We start from the raw sequence: 19,087 nt of genomic DNA, 5'->3' as shown, positions 1-19,087 counted from the left end.
GTATTCCAAACAAGTGTTATGCACTGAACATTTATTAGCCAAGTGAAAATCTGAAAGCAGTACTCATTCACATTTTACCCCTCACAATAAAGGCAGATCACACACAAATTGCATCTTACTTAAGCTACACATAGCCTGTGTTTTGAAATACACTGATATTCCTCATGTTTACTTTTTAACACCTGCTGAAACTTCTAAAGTGTTCTTTTCACTTCCATTTTACTTTAATACTTTCTGTTTGCAATGTTGCTAATGCTTGTTTCATTCAAGCTGCAAGCTGATAGAGCATGACAGTATGTTTATGGCAGCTAACATGTGTTTACATGTTTTAGTAATGAAAATTGACGGCTTCCAAAAGGCTTCTGTACATTATCTATAATCATGTTTTTTCCACGTTAATTCTGATATGTATGAAAAGAAACTGGCTGCAAAAGGATTTCCCAACAGGACATTCATATTGTTCTTATCATGTGTGGGTTCTCTGATGTGCAATGAGGTAGGACTTCCGAGAAAAACTTTTTCCACACTCATTACATTCATAAGGTTTTTCCCCGGTATGGAGAGTTTGATGTGCAATGAGGTGTGGCTTCTGAGAAAAAGCTTTTCCACACTGGCTACATTCATAAGGTTTTTCCCCTGTGTGGATTCTCTGATGTATGATTAGGTCTGACTTGTAATGAAAAGCCTTTCCACACTGGCTACATTCATAAGGCTTTTTCCTGGCGTGGAATCTCTGATGTCCGATTAGATACGACTTCAGCTTAAATGCTTTTCCACACTCACTACATTCATAAGTTGTTTCCCCAGTGTGAATTCTCTGATGTATAAGTAGGTATGACTTCAGCTTAAATGCTTTTCCACACTCAGTACATTCATAAGGTGTTTCTATTGTGTGAATTCCCTGATGTTTAATGAGATATGAATTCTGAGAAAAAGCTTTTCCACATTCACTACATTCATATTTTTTTACCCCGGTGTGGTTTACCTGATGTGTGATTAGGGATGACTTCTGCTTAAAACCTTGTCCACACTCACTACATTTATAAGGTTTTATCCCTGTGTGGATTCTCCGATGTGAAATGAGGTGTGACTTCTGAGAAAAAGCTTTTCCACACTCACTACATTCATAAGGTTTTTCCCCTGTGTGGATCCTCTGATGTTTGATTAGAGATGACTTCAGTGTAAATCCTTTTCCACACTCACTACATTCATAAGGCTTTCCCCCAGTGTGTTTTATCTGATGTGTGATTAGGGATGACTTCTGCATAAAAGCTTGCCCACACTCACTACATTCATAAGGTTTTTCCCCTGTGTGGATTCTCTGATGTGTAATGAGGGTTGACTTCTGAGAAAAAGCCTTTCCACACTCAGTACATTCATAAGGTTTTTCCCCTGTGTGGATTCTCTGATGTACAATGAGTGGTGACTTCCGAGAAAAAGCTTTTCCACACTCGCTACATTGATGCGGTTTTACCCCTGTGTGGATTCTCTGATGTGCAATTAGGTCTGACTTGTAATGAAAAGTTTTTCCACACTTCTCTGCAGTGTCAAGGATCTGATCTCCCACAAGTTCTGACTTCCGGTAAATGTTTTCCTTACAGTCATTGCACACACAGAAATTTGCTACTCTGTTAGTTCTATGCTTGCTGGTAATGCATGATTTAGAGTTAAAAGGCTTTTTACAGTAACCACATATACAGTGATTTCTAGCTGTTTGGGTTTTCTGAATTACTTTCACATCTGTTTTATAAATAAGTGATTCCTCACTCAGGAAATGCTCATGGAATTTCTCTCCTGATTGTGTTTGTTGATGATTGTCAAAGTCAGGATTGTTATTTAACATTTTCTCTTTAAGCTGAACAGACTCTCTGACATTGACAGGCTGCTTATTACATGCGTTGTTGGTATAAACTTTCTCACTCACAAGGAATATCTTCTTCCTGCTGAAAGTATTTTCTTTCTCACTGTGTTCAAAAGACTGCTGACAAGTGTGCATCTTATCATGCTGACTGAGATTTTCCCCACTCTGGAGTTTGGTCTCCGGGAAATTAGAGGCACGGTTTATCTCAAGTGTCATTTCATCAGGCATCCTGGGGGAGGAAAAGATTTCAAATGAGCTATGGTGTCTTTCTTCTTTGCTTTCAAAAGCCAGTTGACTTCTAAAATCTCTTCTTGGAGTTGCTTTTGCTGCCCTGCATCCAAGTTTACTTGGTCACTTAGCAAGTAAACCTTGTATTGAAAACTGATTTCCTACTTCTGTTTCTATAGTATGATCCAGAAAGAAGCACTGAGTTTTCCTGGGTAACATTTGCTATGGTGTCATAATATAAGACCTGAACAAAGACCCAACTCCAACCACTGCCTGCCTCTAGCTAAACCTCCAGAGGGATTGCACTTATAGAGGGGTGGAGGTAGGAAGGACAGCAGTTTAGCACTTCAGACAAACTACTCATTAACTACCTATTTGCACTCTTCTTATCAATTCAAATTTCATATTGGAGTCTAAGCTCTGGATACTTGTGTTTGGACAGCTCCTTAGGGAAGATTGACTGTCCCCGGCAAAGGGCACTTTTATGCATGACTTGAAACACCCGAGGTGGATTCTGAATGCCAAGCACCTGACATGGTAACTAAGTTCTGGGATCCTTTCTCATGTTTCAGGTTGGTTTATCCTCTCTTCAGGAGTGATGAGACTCCTTGCACCCCAGTATGCTTCTTGGCCTTGATTTTTTTTTCGGTTTAAGATTTATTTATTTTTAACAGAAAGTCAGATATGCAGAGAGGAGGAGAGTCAGAGAGGAATATATTCCATCCATTGATTCACTCCCAAGTGACCACAATGGCTGGATCTGAGCTGAAACAAAGCCAGAAGCCAGGAAGTTCTTCTGGGTATCACACACAGGTACAGGGTCACAAGGCTTTGGGCTGTGCTCGAATGCAATGACAGGCAACAGTCAAGGATCTGGATGTTAAATGGGTCTGCCAGGATGAGAATAAGTGCCCACTTGAGATCAATGCATGTACAAAGCAAGGACTTTAGCTGCTAGTCTACCAGCTGTGCCTTGGGTTTGAGCTTTAGAAATGGCCAATGTGGGCCCTTAGATTACCCACTCTACAGATCATAGATGTCCTGAGAATAGAACAGTTGCTTTCCTTTGTATCCTGTCTCAATTAGATCACTCGCATGTCTTCCTAAATCTGAGACCTGAACAGGCATAGAATAGCAAGGGTACATTTGGAGCTACAAAGTAGGAGCTATTCCCTGGCTCTTCAAGAGAAAATCACTGGGAAATGCCTTACGCACAGGCTCCTGAGCAGAAAAGGGCGGGCCAGGGGACACTTAAACACCTAAGACACTTTTGAAATTTTGTTGTCTCTACCTCTCTCCATTCAAGAGGCACACCATCCCCTGGCTCTCTCCAACGTAACGTAGTTTCATTCCATCTGCTTTCTACATTCACCTCATCACTTTCAAATTAACACTCTAACTATAAATGAAATATATATGTATATATAAAGAAACAAATTACATTTCTTAAGTTTCATTTTTGTACAATTTCTCATCCATATCATGTTTTAATCATGAGCACAGCTAATATTAAGCATCTTTACCAGGGCCCTGTGAGGTATACTAGTGGCTAAATTCCTAGAATGAATGTACCAGGCTCACATATGGGTGCTGGTTCTAATCCAGTCAGCCCCGCTTCTCATCAAGCTTGCTTCATGTGGTCTGAGAAGTCAGTCAAGGACAGCCCAAAGTCTTGAGATTCTGCAGCTGTGTGGGAGACCTGGAAGGGGTTACATGCTCCTTGCTTCAGCTCCAGTCATTGTGGTTGCCTGGGAAGTGAATCAATGCATGAAATCTCCCTCTCTCACCTCCTCTCCTTATGTCAGACTTTGCAATAAAAATAAGTATATCTTCAGAAAAAAGTCACCTTGGGCAATACAACTCTCTTTTGGGTTATTATACGATTTTTGTGATTACAACTTGCCTGAACATTATTTGTTGATTTTCCTGATTAGTTCCAAGTAGCTCATTCTTTCTGTAGCGATCTGAAATGAGGAAAAGAGCAACCATCTCCATGAAGCTCATCTAAGTTTTTGTGTTAAAATGCTCAATTAATCCCAGTGAGGTTTGTTGCCATTTTAGACACAACACATTTTAATATTAGTGAAATATGGACATTTATGAGCATAATTAATGAGCATTGTTTCTTTATTAATGCATTAACATAACTTTTTTAAATGACAATTTCAATTACTTGGAATTGTGTATTTTAAGTTGGTGCAGGATAGGACTGAAAATGTGGCACAGAAATTGAAAATAAGGCTGGGGTATCTTACATCCCATTACAGCACCAATCTGTCTTGGCTTGATTACTCTGATTCAAACACAAATTCCTGAGAATGTATCTGGCTGTGGCAGATGATGATTCAAGTGCTGGGGATCATGAAAAGACCAGTAAGTAATGCTAGTTGTATGGTTACTTGCCAACAAATTTTGAAAGGCATTGCTAGGATAAACCTACAATGCAGACTGTGGAATTCCTATGTCTCATCAGCTATCCTCTGGGAGGAAACTTAAAAAAAAAAAAAAAAAATCAGAGAGTTCCAGTCAACCTTTAATGAGCTATGTTTTAACTTCAATGCCCACTAGGTGCTGACCTACCTGGAAGTCTCTGGTTTGTAGATTTGTCCACTGTCCATGGTGCTGAATGCCATTCCAAATTCAAGATCACATCAGGCTTTGTCAAGCTGTACCCTGTTCATGGACAATGACGTAGATTTTGTGACATCAGTGCTAGTCTTATCTAATGTGGAACTACAGAAACTCTCCTTTCACTTGTCAACCATAAAGAAGTATTCTGTTTGGGCATGACAGATTTTCACTCACCCAAGGACAGCAGATTGTTATAAGTCTCAAGCATCACATCCCTGTACAGTGTCCGCTGAGTGTTGTCCATGTGCTGCCATTCCTCCTGGGTAAAGTCCACAGCCACATCTTCAAATGACACCAACACCTATGAAGTACATGTCTCCTCAGTTCTGGATCATTACGTAAAAAGACTGACAGTGAATTGTATGTATATTTAATTTGCATCTTTTATGGATGCAATTTAATTTACAGTCTATACAGAGTAACAACAAAACAAAAATAAGTTCTCCTGTATTAATTTTACAACTGCAATATTACAATACAATAGCCCTTATCATTCTCTTAAAGGATGTGTTCTATAAATATTTTGAATCTAAGGAACTGTTGAGGGCGTTGTTCAAATACATTTATAAGAGGAAGACATCACTCTGTCTGCCCCTGATTGTCGTTCTGATTTTTAATCAAATTAGAATAAACAATCACTTTAACACTGAGCCAAATTATTAACTCAGTACCTGTAATAGTAAGCTGAGTGCAATTCTTTTGTGTTTGTTTAACTTGCACCTTGTATGGATGCAGCTAAATTTACAATCTATACTGCAACATAGGGCAAAAATAAAAAATATGTTGTCCTCCTGTATTATTTCTGCAATTCTAAAGCCACAATTCCATTATGATTCTGTATCAGATTGTTTTCTATGACAATTATAAAACTAATTAACTATGTAATCTGGAAACACACACACAAACACATGACAAATAACCTGTTTGGATTAGGAAGAAACATGTATATATGTGTAAATATTTCTTATATCTTACATTGGAAATAAATATATATAAGTATCCCTCGCCATTATTTTTTAATTTTTAGTATAAACATATTAAAGCTATTTCTACATTATTTGCTTTGCTTTTTATGGAATAACATTTAAATTAAACTAAAATTTTAATTTCTACATAGTGAACTATAGCTTAGTAGGAATCCAAACTGCAGCCTCATACAAAACTATTTTTTGTTAACAATGACTAATATCAGCCAATCACAACCATCCAGTTGAACAGAATATATACATATACATATACAGCAAATGCTATGTTGTAACATCATTGGAAGCAAAAATAATTTTAATCAGTTATCTGGCTTTTCCATGGTTATCTATTTACTCATTTTAATATAAAAAAGAATGAATGTAGCTGATATACAGAATTTCTTAAAAAAAGATTGATACTTCTTCTGTATCTTAACGTTTTATCTCTAATGCTTTTTTAAACATTTGAAATAGCATGTTTTAAACTTACATTGCATTCAAGATCTTAATCTTTCAGTGATTAAATGGAAAAGAAAATCTTCATAGTTCAAAGAAAAAGCTATAAATATCATGAAAACAAATGTTTCAATCATACCAGTTTACGAATACAGATCATTAAAACTATAGCAGAATGTCTGTTGAATGTGCAGAATTTTCTTTTCACAGTTGAATAACTTGAAGTTTTTGTTATTCACTTAATAATATTTGACAATTTTTAAGTGCAATGTAGAAACAAAGGTAAAAAGGGGTGAATACTGGAATGAGGATTTATTCAGTTTCTCTCTCTGAGAATGCAAAAATGTGCAGTGAGAAAGGACTCCATTCATATGACACACTGTGATGAAAGCTGTTGAGATTTAGTGATGTGGGATAATTGCAAAGAGTGCGAATAGCTATAACTGCAGATTTCGGTAGATTTTAAGAATGTGGAAACTAAATGCTTCCCAAATCTAATGGATGCTATAATCCTAATAATCCAAGAAGCCCATAAGACAACTGAAAAACATCTCTCAAAAATTAATATTTCCTCATGAAACATGACCTTCATTCATATTTGTGGGTTTTGTCTCCTTCTTTTTCAAAGATTTATTTATTTGAAAACCAGCGAGAAAGAGAGAAAGACAATCAGAGAAATTGGAGGTGGAGGGACCTAGGAGAGTTCGAATTCAGGGCCTTGGTGGTAGGAGCTTTGGGGCCTGGCTGCTGGATTATCTGTATGGATGAGATTGATACACCAGCCTACCTGTAAGTCTATGTAGGTTTTGTTATCACCAAAGAATAGCCACCCCACAGAGTCAATGTGAAGGCTAGGACTGGAGTCCAGTCAAGCAGGGCTAGATCCTGGTACCTAACAGAATGTCAGAACAAAGGATGGGTCACATTAGGCAGGGCAATAATACTAACTAGCATGCAGGTCGGGGGTAGATTCTGTGTGTGTGTGGGGGGTGGGAGGTGTGGGCCAAACCCTGTGTAAATACAAGTCCCAATGGTTAGCTTCAGAGTTGGGGTGGAAATGGGCTGAGCTAGTGTAACCATGGAACCTATTATCACTCAAGGGTAGAGGGGCGACGAATAGGCTAGCCAGATCCAAGCTGCAGCACTCAAATGTGCATCCTTAAACAGCATATGGAGTGGCTTAGGCTTATATCAGCTCATACAAAGCCAAGATGTAAGGCATACTAAGTTGGGCAAGGGCCTAACAGCAGCTGGAATGTATGAGACCTGGGTCTAGGTGTGGCCTAAGTAGGGGAACTTGGGAAATCCATCTAGTGGGTCATAACTCCCACTGCTGATCACATGGTCTAGGACTGGGGTTCGGGCAAGTTGGGAAAAGTAGTTTTAACTGTTGGTGACTGTGTGGGTTGGTTATGGAAGGGTGTGAACCAGGCAGGGCTAAGCAAAGCTTGGCTCACCAGCAAGAACAGAAACCAGGCTGGAGCACAGGTCATGCTGAGCTAGGCTCTTACATGTATTGGTTTACATGAGTCAGGGATGGCAGCAGACTGAGCAAGGCAAGGTTCAATCACCTGCCAGCACAATTGAGACCAGGGCAGGCTGAGTCAGGCCAGGATACAGAATTTAAGGCAAAGGTCAAGACAGGGAAGGGAATATGCATGCAATCTATGGCTGGGAACAGGCCTGATTGGGAAGCTAAAGGGACATCCTGGCTGAGTTGGGGTTCTCAGTGGTGAGTGTGGGGGACAGAGTGGGAGCTGCATTCTGGTCTGGATATGGCTGCAGTTTTCATTGGCGCAAGTGTGGATTGGAGCTGGACCACTGGACTGGGCTAAACTCCACACCCACTGGTGCTCTGGAGGACCAGGGTAGGTGTAAGACACGCTAGGTTATGTCTCTGTTCCTACTGGCCCATGTGTAAGCTGTGTCTGGGCGTGTACCAGGATTGGCAGGACTGACATATCCAACAGGAAGAACTGGAATGGGTTGAAGGCCAGTCTGGAAAGGCCACTGTTGTAGCTTGGACAGGAAGTGGACTAAGTAGGGTTGACCCATGGACACATTGGTGTATGCAAGATCTGGGACTGGAAGAGGTTCTGATGGAGAAGCTTGGGAAACTCCTTTGTTGGGAGAGCCCCAAACCTTTGGACCCTGAACCTGTATGGGAGACCCAGAAGATGCTCCTAGCTTCCAGCTTGTGATTGCTTCAGTTCCAGCCATTGTGGCTACTTTGAGAGTGAACCAGCATAGGGAGAATCTTTTTCTTCATATATCTGCCTTTCCAATAAAGAAAAATCTTTTCACATGAATTTTTTGGTTTTTACTTTTATTTTGATTATACTAACATAGATGATAAGTATGGTATTGTTCAAGGCTTAGATAAAAATTGGGTATGATCTTTGTGTCCAGATTTTCTATTTCTTCTCCCTGTATAAAAAATTTTGACACATGAAAACTACAAGATCTAAAAACCAAAATATGAAAGTCATATAACATGATTTATATAAAAATCCTGATAACATGGAATTAATATATAAATAATTTTTAAAAATCAGTTTAGGGGGAAGCATAGGGTACAGACATGTCTGGGCTGATGGAGAATCTTTGGATAGGGTGAAGTACAGGGAGCAGAGTACAGGGAAAACTTAGGGGTCACAGAGCAGGAAGGGGTCATACCTACAGACCCCTGGACATAAGGAAGTGCTGGTGATGGCAGAGCAGTGTTGCAGTGAACAGAAAAACCCACCAGTGCCTGGCGAGCAGCAATCTAGACTACAGTGATCCAGGATCCAGCAGCAGACCCTCCTTGGCTCTTGTGTCAACCAGGTGGGAACTTGGGTTCACACAGGGAGCTCATGAGGCGAATGCATTCTGAGACCTGCCAATCTCACTGGAGAGTTTGTACCAGCAAGAAGCAGAGAAATGATAATGGGCTCCGGGCGCCATCTTATGTGGTGAAGCAGTGGGGAGGATGGCACCAGCTTTGTGCCCTGCAGGGTCTTTGTGGTCTCTGGAGATGAAAGCCAGCAGGTCATGGTGGGTGCCAGGCCGGTATCATCTCCATGCTTGGAGCACCAATTCCAGCCACTGCATCCATGCAGTGACCTGTCCCTGTGCCTGCTGAACTTCAGAGACTGCTCTGTTCGTGTTGAGTAACAGAAGCGGGAAGTTTGGAGGGGGTGGGCTCAGACCCAATCCGCTGCCATCATGGCATGGTGGATGGGATTGGGGAAGGGGTTCAGCGGATGGCATTGGCTCCTACTCTGAGGTTGTGGGTTCGGAATTTCTGCTTAGGTATCTCCATGTCAAACCCACTGTACTTCAGGTATGTTAATCAATACTAAAGAATCCCAACAACAGAGAAACTTTGCCTTTGAAGGTTAGCGAGGGTAATGAGACCTAGTAGGTTGGAGGAGAGGGACTAGATGATTTTTATGTTTAAGACTGATATACCAAACACCAGTCCATGCAAAAATAAGGCTCAGGGCTTATCTAGCAGGATCATATTGCATTATCTGACATGTTGATGGATCAGGAAATGGGTCACATTAGGAAAGGCCATGTAATTAAGTAGCACAAGAGAACCATATCAGGGGGTAGGTTCTGTGGGGGATGTGTGCGCCAAACCCAGTGGAAATGCTAGCTCCACTGGTTAGCTCAAAAGTTGAAGAGGTGAGGGACTAAACTAGGTGTGACCAAGGAACCTGCCATCAATCACAGGTTAATGAACCGACAGCAGTCTGGATTGGTCAAGGCAGCAGGACCCAAATGTGCATCCTGAATAGGGAGTGGGGTGGGCCAGGATGTAACATTCACCACCTCATATAAGGCCAATAGGAAGGCCAGACTATGCCAGACACTGGCCTAAAACCCAATGGCATGTATGAGAACTGGGTCCAGGAGTGGTTCAAGTGGAGGAACTTGGGAAACGCCCCGGGGAAGTCATAGCCAAAAGGATCCAACAGTACATCAGGCAAATCATTCACCCAGACCACATGGGATTCATCCCAAGTGTGCAGGGATGGTTCAACATCTGCAAATCAATAAATGTGACACATCATATCAATAAAATGAAAATAAAAACCATATGATCCTCTCAATAGATGCAGAGAAAGCATTTGATAAAATCCAACACCACTTCATGCTGTAAATCCTAACCTAGATAGGCATAGAAGGAACATTCTACAACACAATCAAAACAACTTAAGAAAAACCAAATAGCAGCATCATACTAAATGGACATGGCATGATAGCATAGTGGTTAAGGTTCTCATATTGCACGTGCTGGGATCCCATAAAGGCCCCAGTTCTAATCCCGGCAGCCCCGCTTCCCATCCAGCTCCCCGCTTGTGGCCTGAGAAAGCAGTTGAGGATGGTCCAAAGCCTTGGGACCATGCACCCGTGTGGGAGAACCAGAAGAGCTCCTGGCTCCTGGCTTTGGATTGTCTCAGCTCCAGCCATTGCGGCTGCTTGGGGAGTGAACCATTGGACGGACGATCTGCCTCTGTGTCTCTCCTCCTCTCCTCCAATAAAAATAAAGAAATCATTAAAAAAAAAAAGAAAAACCCAATGACAGCATCATACTAAATGGGGAAAGATTGGAAGCTTTTCCATTAAAATCTGGAACTAGAGAGGGATGTCCACTGTCACCACTACTCTTCACTACAGTATTGGAAATCCTTGCCAGAGCTATTAGGCAAGAATGAGGAATTAGACTAATCCACATTGGATGTGAGTAACTGAAATAGGAGAACCAAAAAACCCAGTCAAGAGACTAGTGGAGCTCCTAAGAGACATTGGCAGAGTAGCAGGTTACAAAAATTGATGGACACAAATCAATGGCCCCAGTGTACACAAATAATTCCATGGATGAGAAAGAAATTTTAAGGACACTCTCCTTTGAAATAGCAGAGAGAATCTTAAATACCTAGGAATTAACCGAACTAGATATGTGGAAGACTTCTATGATGAAAACAATAACACATTAAAAAAAAAGAAACAGAAGAAGATATTGAAAACTGGAGAAACTTACCATGTTCCTGGATTGGCAGGATCAACAGCATCAAAATGACCATAATACCAAAAGTAATATACAGATTCAATCCAATCATAATCAAAATCCCAACAACATTCTCAGAAATAGAAAAGATGATAAAAAAAGAAAGTGCACCTGGAATCAGAAGATACCACAAATAGCCAAAGCAATCCTGAAGAATAAAAAACTAGGTGGAGGAATCATAATTTGAGACCTCAAGAAACACTACAGAGCAGTGCTCATCAAAACAAGCTGGGTCTGGTACCAGTGGAATAGAATAGAAATACCAGAACGGAGCCCACACATGTATAGACAACTAATGTTTTAGAAGTAAACTGAAAACAATGCAGGCAAAAAGTCTGGTCTCTTCAAGAAATGCTGTTGTGGCAACTGGATAACAACTTGTATAATTAAGAAACCAAATTTACACCTGTCACATTGTACAAAAATGGATCAGCCATGTAAATCTACACCCAGAAACCATGAAACTATTTAAAGAAAACATAGGAAGATCACTTCCAAGATATAGCAACAAGGAAAGGCTTCTTAGAAAAGACACCCAAAGCAAAGGTAGCCAAAGCCAAAATGAATAAATGAGACTACATCAAACTAAAAAACTTCAGTATGGCAAAGGACACAATTACAAAGTGAAGAGGCAACCAACAGAATTGGGACAAAATTTTTGCACACTACACAAGTGATAGAGGAACTTCAGAAACCCAGTACAACAAAACAAAACAAAACAAAAAAACTAACAACAACAACAAAAACCCTGTTGAAAAAGTCCAAATGCCTAACAGACATATGAAAAGATGCTCAGGCTCCTAGCCATCAGGGAGATAAAAACAAAACCCATATTGAGATACCACCTAACACCATTGACTGGCTACATTTAAAACTCTATTATCAACAGCTGATGGCATGGATGTGGGTAGTAAGGTACCCTCCTTTACTGCTGGTGGAGTGTAGGCTAGTACTACTATTGCGGTAATAAGCTTGGAGAATTGTAAATAAACATGGCATATGACCCATCTATCCTGCTCGTAGGAATATACCCAATAGAAATGAAACCTGCATATGAGTAAGAGACATGTAATCCTATATTGACAGCAGCATAATCTACAATAGCAAAGACATGGAAACAACCCAGATGTGTATCCAAAGGGGAGTGGGGAAAGAAACAGCGGTACATCTACTCCATGGAGTAAAGAATGGAATTATACCATTTGCAGTGAGATGGGCCCAGCTACAGACCATTATGCTCAGTGAAATACATCAACCCCAAAAGAACAAATGCCAAACGTTCTCTCTGATAGAAGGAACCCGTCATGCAATGTCTAACTTCAGTCACACGTTCAATAATGTCCTTATCTCTCTCTCTCTCTCTCTATCTACTTGTTTCTATCTATCTACTTGTTTGTTTGTTTATTTATTTATTTATTTATTTATTCATTTATTTATTTTTGGCTGCATGCCATGTGTTTTGATTTCAGTTCCACTCTTCCAAATACTTTCTTTACTCTTGTCAAATTCATCACTAGCTCATGGGTTACAGGGTGGCATCATTTTACCCGGGAGACTATTGCGTTTTCTTTTTTGTCACCCATGCGTTGGTTACCCAGTGGTATGTTTCTCAGGGTGCTGTAATTTTGTTGTTGCTCCAATTCATACCGGTTGTTTACCTTCTTTTTGGTTTCTCATTCATGGGAATGTATAGTGATGGAGAAATAGAGATTACCATATTCAGATTTAGGGAAACAATGCAATAGGCATCCCTCCTTCCAAATCAAAGATGGACTCGCAATGAAACTTTTAGAAATGTGTAGAAAATGGGATGCTAGACTGATGTTGTCTATATCAGCAATGTTGGGCCACACTTAAATGACAGACTGTTGGAATCCTGACTCCTTATGAAGCACTATACTATTGTAGCAACTGGGGAAAAAACTGTCAGGGGGTGGGAGTTTGGCAGTTGGGGATCCCAGTGTCTAAGAAATTGTACCATAAAACTAAAAACTGCAAAATTAAATTTAACAACAATAAACAAATATATTTAGAGCCTGGCGTGGTAGCCTAGTAGCTAAAGTCCTTGCCTTGCATGCTCTAGGATCACGTATGGTTCATATCCTGGCTGTTCAATTCCCTCCCAGTTCCCTGCTTGTGGCCTAGGAAACCAGTAGAGAGAGTTCAATGCCTTGGAACCCAGCACCTGTGCAGGAAACCTGGGAAGGTTTCCTGGCTCCTGGCTTAAGTTCAGCTCAACTCCAGAAGCTCTGGCCGTTGTGGCCACTTAGGGAGTGAAATAGGAGGTGGCAGATCTTTCTCTCCATCTCTCTATAAATCTGACCTCCCAATCAAAACCAGTTAGAAAATAACTTTATAAAGTTGTACCTTAAGGATTGCATTATAAGTCTCTATGATCGGATCCCTGACTGCAGCCAGTGCGTGCATGTGGTGAGCTGTCCCCGGACGTGCCTGGGCTCCCAGGGTTGTCCCCTTTGGGGTGAGTACACTGAGGGGGGAGGTCTTGGGTGCCCAAGTAGGCCAGGGACCCACCCACCACAATCATTGGACGGGGGATGGGATTGGGATGGGGAGCAACCTTGGAATCTGGGACTGAAACTTCCAGCATCCAGCTGGCTGATGGTGGGTCTCAGGCCGGGGTGTCTCTATGCTCGGATCCCTGACTGCAGGCACCGTGTGCACATGGTGAGCTGTGCCCAGGTGGCCAGCGCCATCTGGTGTCAGACTCTGCCTGCTGGCTGCCCGATGGCCTGCTCTGAGGTTTTGGTTCTTAGAATTACTGCTTATGTCGCTCCATGTGGAACCCACTGTGCTTCTGGGATGTGAATCAGTCCTAAAGATTCCCAATGACAGAGTAACTTTTCCTTTGAAGAACCACTGAACAATGCTGACCACTGAACACCATTCCCTGCAAAACCTAAGACTCCATGCATGTACAGCAGGATCATATTCTATTACCTGACATGATGGTGGGTCAGGAGATGGATCACATTAGGCAGGGCCACGACATTAACCAGCATGCCAGAGAACCATATCAGGGGGGAGATACGGTGGGGGATGTGTGTGGGCCAAACCCAGTGGAAATATTAGCTCCACTGGCTAGCTCAAAAGTTGAAGGGGTGAGGGACTAAGCTAGGTGTGACCAATGAGCCTGCCAACTGTCACAGGTGCATCCTGGATAGGGTGTCAGTGGACCAGGATGCAACATTCACCAGCTCATACAAGGCCAAACGGAAGGCCAGGCTAAGCCTGGTACTGTCCTGAAACTCAATGGCATGTATGAGAATTGGGTATGGAAGTGGATCAAGTGGAGGAACTTGGGATACTCCCCTGGCAAATCATAGCTCCCACTGGTGAATATGTGGCTAGGTCTCAACCCCTACTGAGCCATGTGTGAGCTATATGTGGGTATGGACGAGCCATGACTAGGCTGAAATATCCAACAACAAGAACCAGATTGGGTTGAAGGCCAGTCAGGAAAAGTCACTGTTCCTGCTAGGACAGGGAGTGAACTGAGTAGGGCTGGCTCATGGACCAATGGTATGCACAAAATCTGGCATTGGGAGAGGTTCTGATGGAGGAGTCTGGGCAACTCCTATGGCAGGACACAGACCCTTCAGGTAAGCGCAAGAAGCATGATAGGAAACAATCCAGAACAGGCAATGGAAAGTTTCCAACTGGCATACATTTGGCATGGGTCAGGGGCAGATCAGGCTGAACCAATTCATGTCATCCACTGGCAAATCCAAGCACCAGAATAGACAGTGGGTCAGGCGAGGTTCGGTTGCGACAAAAAACAGTGCACATTACGGAATGCCAAGGCGAGGTGACCTGTACAGGATGTGGCTGCAGTGTCCAACCAGCATGTGTGAGTACCAGAAAGGGAGCGGGTGGAGCTGGCAGGGGAAACATGGGGGGCACCCTGTTGGACAGCTACTCCTACTGGCGAGTGTGAGCTAGGATGGGGGCAGATCACAGTAGGCAGGTCTACAACACCTGTGGTCCTCATGTGGATAAGATCAGGGAAAAACCAGTCTGGGCTGATGACTCCTCATGGTGCAAACAAAAATTAGACTGTGTGAGGGTTGTTTGAGCTTAGCTGCAGCATCAGCTGGCAGAAGCTGGCACTGAGGGCTAATTCTGTCAAGTTAAACCACAGAACCACCCAAACAGTGCATAATCCAGGAGTGGGAGAGGCCTGGGAGGGAAACAGTGGGCTCCTCCCTCTTGGGTTACCACTCCCACCCGAGGGCACAAAAACCAGGGCAGGGGCTGGGGTGGCTTGACAGAGAGACACTCAAAAACATCCGTGAGGGCTGGAGAGTTGAGTTGGTTAGATGGAAGTAGGATTTAATACTCATTGACATGTGTGAGAGCTGAATGGGATGAGGGACGTAAAGTACTAGTCTGCTACACAGACTGGCAAATCAGGGTAGGAGCTGGTCCTGGTGGGGGTTATTGTGGGTCCCTTCAACTAGGCTGATTCCACTGGTTTATGTGAGGTCCAAGTATGTGCTGGGCAGAACCAGGCTGGAATGCAACACCCATTGGTTCCAGTGGAAGACAGGGCTGGAAACACAACCAACCCAGCAATTGCAAAAACTTGATCGGGGTGATGGACTGTGCCAGGCCCTGTACTTGCCAGCACATATAAGAATCTGGTCTGGGAACACCTCAGACCAAGTTTCTTTAGGGATCCCCCCAACTGAACTGCCAGACTCAGAACCCTAGTCATGAAAAGAAGACAGAACAAGTTAATCAACCACCTCAACCATATGTTGGCAGTGAAAAACTGGGCAAACCAAGCCTCTATGATGGACTATGTCAATCAGATTCTTCAACGACCTCATTGTGCTTGGAGTTGTGAGATTGACAGCAATTCATAACTGTTGAACTATTAAAACTACTTGAGCAAGACCCTTGGAGCATACCCCACCTTGGGTGGGGCTTATCCCTTAAAATCCCCCTTTACCTCTGATATATGAGGGAAACAATGTGGAAATAATAGTCTTATCCATTCTCCTGTAGCTGTTAAAATTTTTTAGCCTAATGAACTAGGTAAAGAATGTCAAAATATAATTAAAAATGGGAAAAATAGAATAGCATTAGCAGCCAATTTGTACTTACCAAGACTTCACTCCTATTCACACATCACAGCACATCCAGTCTGGGCTCATTTTAGGAATTGCTTTCCCAACATTAAACATATTGTGACATTGAAAAAGTCATTAAGTGTCACTGACTGGTAGAGTTACAGGACAATCTCAATTTAGTTTGTGCATTAGTTGCAAAGTAAATTAATTTTGTATTGCGCTATAAGTATGACTGTCAACTTAAATACCACCTGGTGGGCGTGACTAACAGCCCACCTACCCGTAACCTGAGGCATGGCTTGCACTTGTGTGCAAAATATGACCTGTGACAAGATTGGAGGGTTTAAAGGGATACACAAGTCTTATAGTCAATTACAGTGTTGTTGTTGGGTGGCAGGCCTGTCAGGCACTGCTCTGCTGCCATCTTCTTTCCTAGTCCATAACAGTTGTGCTCATTTCACAAAAAATGGACATGCCCTCAAACTATCCCCAGTGGTTCTTGTAGCTGGAGAACAATGATGCCTCACCCCCTCAGATTGCACCCTCTTGGGGCCATCTGGCTGGAAACCCCCGAATAGACTCAAAAGCAATAAAAACAGATTCCAAAATGGACAAAGAACTAAACACATATTTCTACAAAGATCACCAAAACCCTGATTAGCACAAGCAGATTCTCAGCAGGATTCATCATTAGCTGAATGAAAATGGCAACCACAACGAGATACCACTTCACACTCATTGCAATGTCCTTCATTCAAAAATGTTCACAGAGAAATAGAAATCAGGCATTGCTGATTGAAGTGGAAAATGATGAAACTAATATTACAAATGGTACTCAAGGACTGCCTATGGTTTTAACCATCTCACAAACTTTGGAACTAGTACAGGGTATCATCCGGAAGAACCAGGGAGCATGTCAGTGTTTTCATGGTCTGCCCCTGATTCCTTTGAACCAAGTCAGTATCAGTGGACTGAACTGTGGCCTGGTGGGCTAAGCTATCATATTGGTGTAGTCCATGTCCTGTGTGTTCCACTTCCAATCCAGTCTCCGGCTTTTGCCCTGGGAAACCAATGGAGGATGGCTCAAGAATTAAACACCTGCACCCATGCGGCAGGCCCAAAGGAGGCTCCTGGCTTTGGATTGGCTTAGCTCTTGCCATTACAACCAAGTAGAGAATCTTTGCATTTGAAATGAAAACCAAAGAGAATGCAACAGGGACCTGGCATCCCACTTGGACATTGGTACATATCCTGGATGCTCCAATTATGACCCAACTCCCTAGCAACAGGCCTGGAAAGGAAGTGGAGGATAGCTCAAGCACTTGGGTTCCTGTAATCAAGATGGAGACCTGGACAATACTCCTGCCTTGTAGCTTCAGACTTGCTCACCTCTGCTGATTCTGGTTATTTGAGAAGTAAACCAGCACATGGGAGATGCCTCTCCATTTCTTTCTTTCTTAAAGACAAAACTAACAAAAAGAAACCACGCAATAGCAAAACCATTCTTCAGTAGGAAATGGCATTGTAGCAGAGCAGCCTAAGCTACCACCTACGTCACTTCCAATCCAGCTCTAAGTCAATGTAAATTTGAAGCAGTGGAAGATGACTCAAGCACTTGGGTGGGAGACTCAGAAGAACCACCTGATTCTTCTGTGATATTGTCCAGCACTGACCACTGTGCCCACTGGGAGAATCAATCAGCAGAGAGCAGACATGTCTGTCTGTCTCTCTCCTTCTCTTTCTGCAAGTCAGTCTTTAAATAAATGAATAGGATGATCAGTAAACACCATTTCAAACTTGATATCCTACAGTCATTAACAAATTCTTAGTTTCCATTATCATCATGCAATAATAACCATGTCTTGGCTATGCCATCAGAAAACCTCGAGAGAAAGTTTCAACATGTTTTGACAGCTCCAATATCTTGGCTATGACACTTCTGCCTTCTTTCTTTTATACTTGCCTTTTCATTTTAGTTTACAAACCATCATAAAATTCTTAAGATACAATGTAAAACAAGGTGAGAGGTAAACAAACAACTTACTGGAGGTGTGTGTGTGTTCTCCAGCCTTGGAAGCATGAAGCGGGCTGCAGGGCTACACCTGCAAGAGAAGGTGGGCAGTGATGAGTTTTTCTTGCTTGTTCCCAGTCTGCTTAGTGATTCCTACTGTGCTAAGTAATGTCAAGGCAGGAAGCAGACACAATGCCTGGAGAAACAAAAGCAATCAGCCTCCATGGGCAAAAATACTTCTTTACACGAACCAGGAAAGTTTCCTGGAACCAGTATCAACAATACAATAGCTGGCAGTGATGAAACTCAAGACGTCATTAGGTTAATTGAAACTACTACTGCGTATTTTAAAATGTTGCTGTACATGGCACCATAGCATAGAGTGGCTTAAAGTCTTTACCTTGCATGTGTCAGGATCCCATATGGGTGCTGATTCATATTCTGACTGCTACATTTTTATTCCAGCACTCTGCTTGTGTCCTGGGAAAGCAGTCAAGAATGACAATACTTTGGGACCCTGTACCCATGTGGGAGACTTGGAAGAAGCTCCTTGCTCTTGCCATGGATTGGCTCACTTCTGGCTGTTGGGGCTACTTGGAGGGTGAGCCAGGTGATAGAAGAGCTTTCATTCTGTCTCTCCTCTCTGTGAATCTGATTTTCCAATGAAAATTAAATAATAATAATAATCAATAATGTGAATGTCAAGCAGTAACTGATTTTTTCAACAGCTACTCTTACTATTGTACAAATTGCAAAATATCATAGAAAATATCATGTTGTCAC

At 42.2% G+C, this 19,087-nt stretch overlaps 1 protein-coding gene and 1 pseudogene across 2 annotated transcripts; both read right to left on the bottom strand.

The window, feature by feature from the left end:
- LOC131483040 (zinc finger protein 850-like) overlaps positions 1 to 1,996 on the bottom strand; it is a 235,426-nt pseudogene extending 233,430 nt beyond the window's left edge.
- LOC131483006 (zinc finger protein 334-like) lies at positions 1,830 to 18,786 on the bottom strand. Of its 2 annotated transcripts, none has more exons than XM_058679826.1 (5): positions 18,705 to 18,786; positions 18,338 to 18,395; positions 4,895 to 5,021; positions 4,670 to 4,762; positions 1,830 to 2,090 (listed from the first exon to the last, which is right to left on the bottom strand). In XM_058679826.1, exons 1-5 carry the CDS (start codon positions 18,740 to 18,742, stop codon positions 2,074 to 2,076), a joined length of 333 nt encoding a protein of 110 aa, XP_058535809.1. In that variant the 5' UTR covers positions 18,743 to 18,786; the 3' UTR covers positions 1,830 to 2,073. The 2 variants fall into 2 exon arrangements, with proteins under 2 accessions (XP_058535809.1, XP_058535808.1); XM_058679825.1 differs by lacking the exon at positions 1,830 to 2,090 and adding an exon at positions 3,954 to 4,053.
- Positions 18,787 to 19,087: the final 301 nt, after the last annotated feature.

The sequence above is a fragment of the Ochotona princeps genome, chromosome 22 (genome assembly GCF_030435755.1).
Source record: "Ochotona princeps isolate mOchPri1 chromosome 22, mOchPri1.hap1, whole genome shotgun sequence".
In the NCBI taxonomy this organism is placed as follows: domain Eukaryota; kingdom Metazoa; phylum Chordata; class Mammalia; order Lagomorpha; family Ochotonidae; genus Ochotona; species Ochotona princeps.
Note: the sequence above shows the minus strand (reverse complement) of the source record. Positions and strands in the feature narration are given on the sequence as shown.

What these genes read in the sequence shown, in the direction of transcription:
- LOC131483006 (XM_058679825.1), bottom strand. Translation starts at nt 18,742, where the DNA reads ATGAATCAGCACCCATATGGGATCCTGACACATGCAAG. An exon ending in GGGATCCTGACACATGCAAG is followed by an intron (nt 18,396 to 18,704) that starts GTAAAGACTTTA and finishes CTTCTCTTGCAG; the next exon opens with GTGTAGCCCTGCAGCCCGCT. An exon ending in AGAACACACACACACCTCCA is followed by an intron (nt 5,022 to 18,337) that starts GTAAGTTGTTTG and finishes TGTACTTCATAG; the next exon opens with GTGTTGGTGTCATTTGAAGA.